Source organism: Calidris pugnax, unplaced genomic scaffold (genome assembly GCF_001431845.1).
Source record: "Calidris pugnax isolate Ruff unplaced genomic scaffold, ASM143184v1 scaffold161, whole genome shotgun sequence".
Taxonomy (NCBI): Eukaryota; Metazoa; Chordata; class Aves; order Charadriiformes; family Scolopacidae; genus Calidris; species Calidris pugnax.
Window position 1 is genome coordinate 5016 of NW_015090955.1, and position 1287 is coordinate 6302.

At 63.7% G+C, this 1287-nt stretch overlaps 1 protein-coding gene across 1 annotated transcript in view; it reads left to right on the top strand.

Annotated features, from left to right (window-relative positions):
* Positions 1 to 1281, top strand: part of KCNAB2 (potassium channel, voltage gated subfamily A regulatory beta subunit 2) — a 4178-nt gene extending 2897 nt beyond the window's left edge. The window contains exons 8-11 of the mRNA XM_014952022.1: positions 20 to 101; positions 388 to 508; positions 609 to 697; positions 1101 to 1281. Of these exons, the coding sequence (XP_014807508.1) occupies positions 20 to 101; positions 388 to 508; positions 609 to 697; positions 1101 to 1190 (382 nt within the window). The 3' untranslated portion in view covers positions 1191 to 1281. The remainder of the gene's footprint in view (positions 1 to 19; positions 102 to 387; positions 509 to 608; positions 698 to 1100) is intronic.
* The last annotated feature ends 6 nt before the right edge of the window (positions 1282 to 1287 follow it).

Consider the following 1287-nt stretch of genomic DNA (forward strand, 5'->3'; position numbering starts at 1 on the left):
CACAATGGGATGGGGAGAGCTGGGAGAGGGGGGGTCACAAGGTCCTTATGGGAGCAAAGAGGTCCAGGAGCCACAACCCGGGGCGTTTGGGGATGTGCAAGGTCCTGATACACCCCCATCCCACCATGACACCCTGATCCCACCACGACACCCCCATCCCACCATGACACCCCCATCCCACCATGACACCCTGATCCCACCACGACACCCCCATCCCACCATGACACCCTGATCCCACCGTGACACCCTGATCCCACCACGACACCCCCATCCCACCGTGACACCCTGATCCCACCATAACACCCCCATCCCACCATGACACCCTGATCCCACCACGACACCCCAACACCACTGTGACCCCCCCGTCCTCCTCCCCACCCCTGCCAGGGATACCAGTGGCTGAAGGACAAGATCCTGAGCGAGGAGGGCCGGCGGCAGCAGGCGAAGCTGAAGGAGCTGCAGGCCATCGCTGAGCGCCTGGGCTGCACCCTGCCCCAGCTCGCCATCGGTAAGGGGCTGGGGGGACATCAGGGGGGGGTCAGGGTTGAGGGGGGACAGCGGGGGTGGCCGGGCTGCACTCAGGCTCTGCTCTTTCCCCCCCTCCCCAGCCTGGTGCCTGCGCAACGAGGGCGTCAGCTCCGTCTTGCTGGGAGCCTCCAATGCCGACCAGCTGATGGAGAACATCGGAGCAATACAGGTCAGTGCTCCCCAACGCACCAGCACCAGATTGGGGGGGTTTCTCTAGGGTTTGGGGGGTGGGGGGGCAGCGAGCAGACCCCGTTTATGGGGTTTAACGGGGCATCTCCTGCAATCGCTCACGGTGTCGGAAAAGGAGGTTGCAAAGCTGGCTTGAAACAAAAAGGATGGGTTTTGCTCAACACAAAGCAGCTGAGATGGGGCTGGGAGGGCAGGGATGAGCCCAGCCTCGCTTCTCCCCAAGTGGGTCACGCCACAGCACGGGGGGGGAACCAGGAGCAGGGAGGTGGCATGGTGGAGGCGGTGAGTGCGGCACGGCCACGTGGCACCGCCGGCTGCGTCCTCCCCCACACACCCGGGGTCACCAACCCTGACATCCCACCACCCCAAAACGTCCCCCGCAGGTCCTTCCCAAGCTGTCGTCTTCCATCGTCCACGAGATCGATAGCATCCTGGGCAACAAACCCTACAGCAAGAAGGACTACCGATCCTGAGCGCGCCGCCCGAGCCCTCGCCGCCCGTTCGTTCGCTTGCTTAACGCTTTGGTGGAGCCAAGAGGAGAGTGTGGTTCACACCACGAGAGACAAGAGC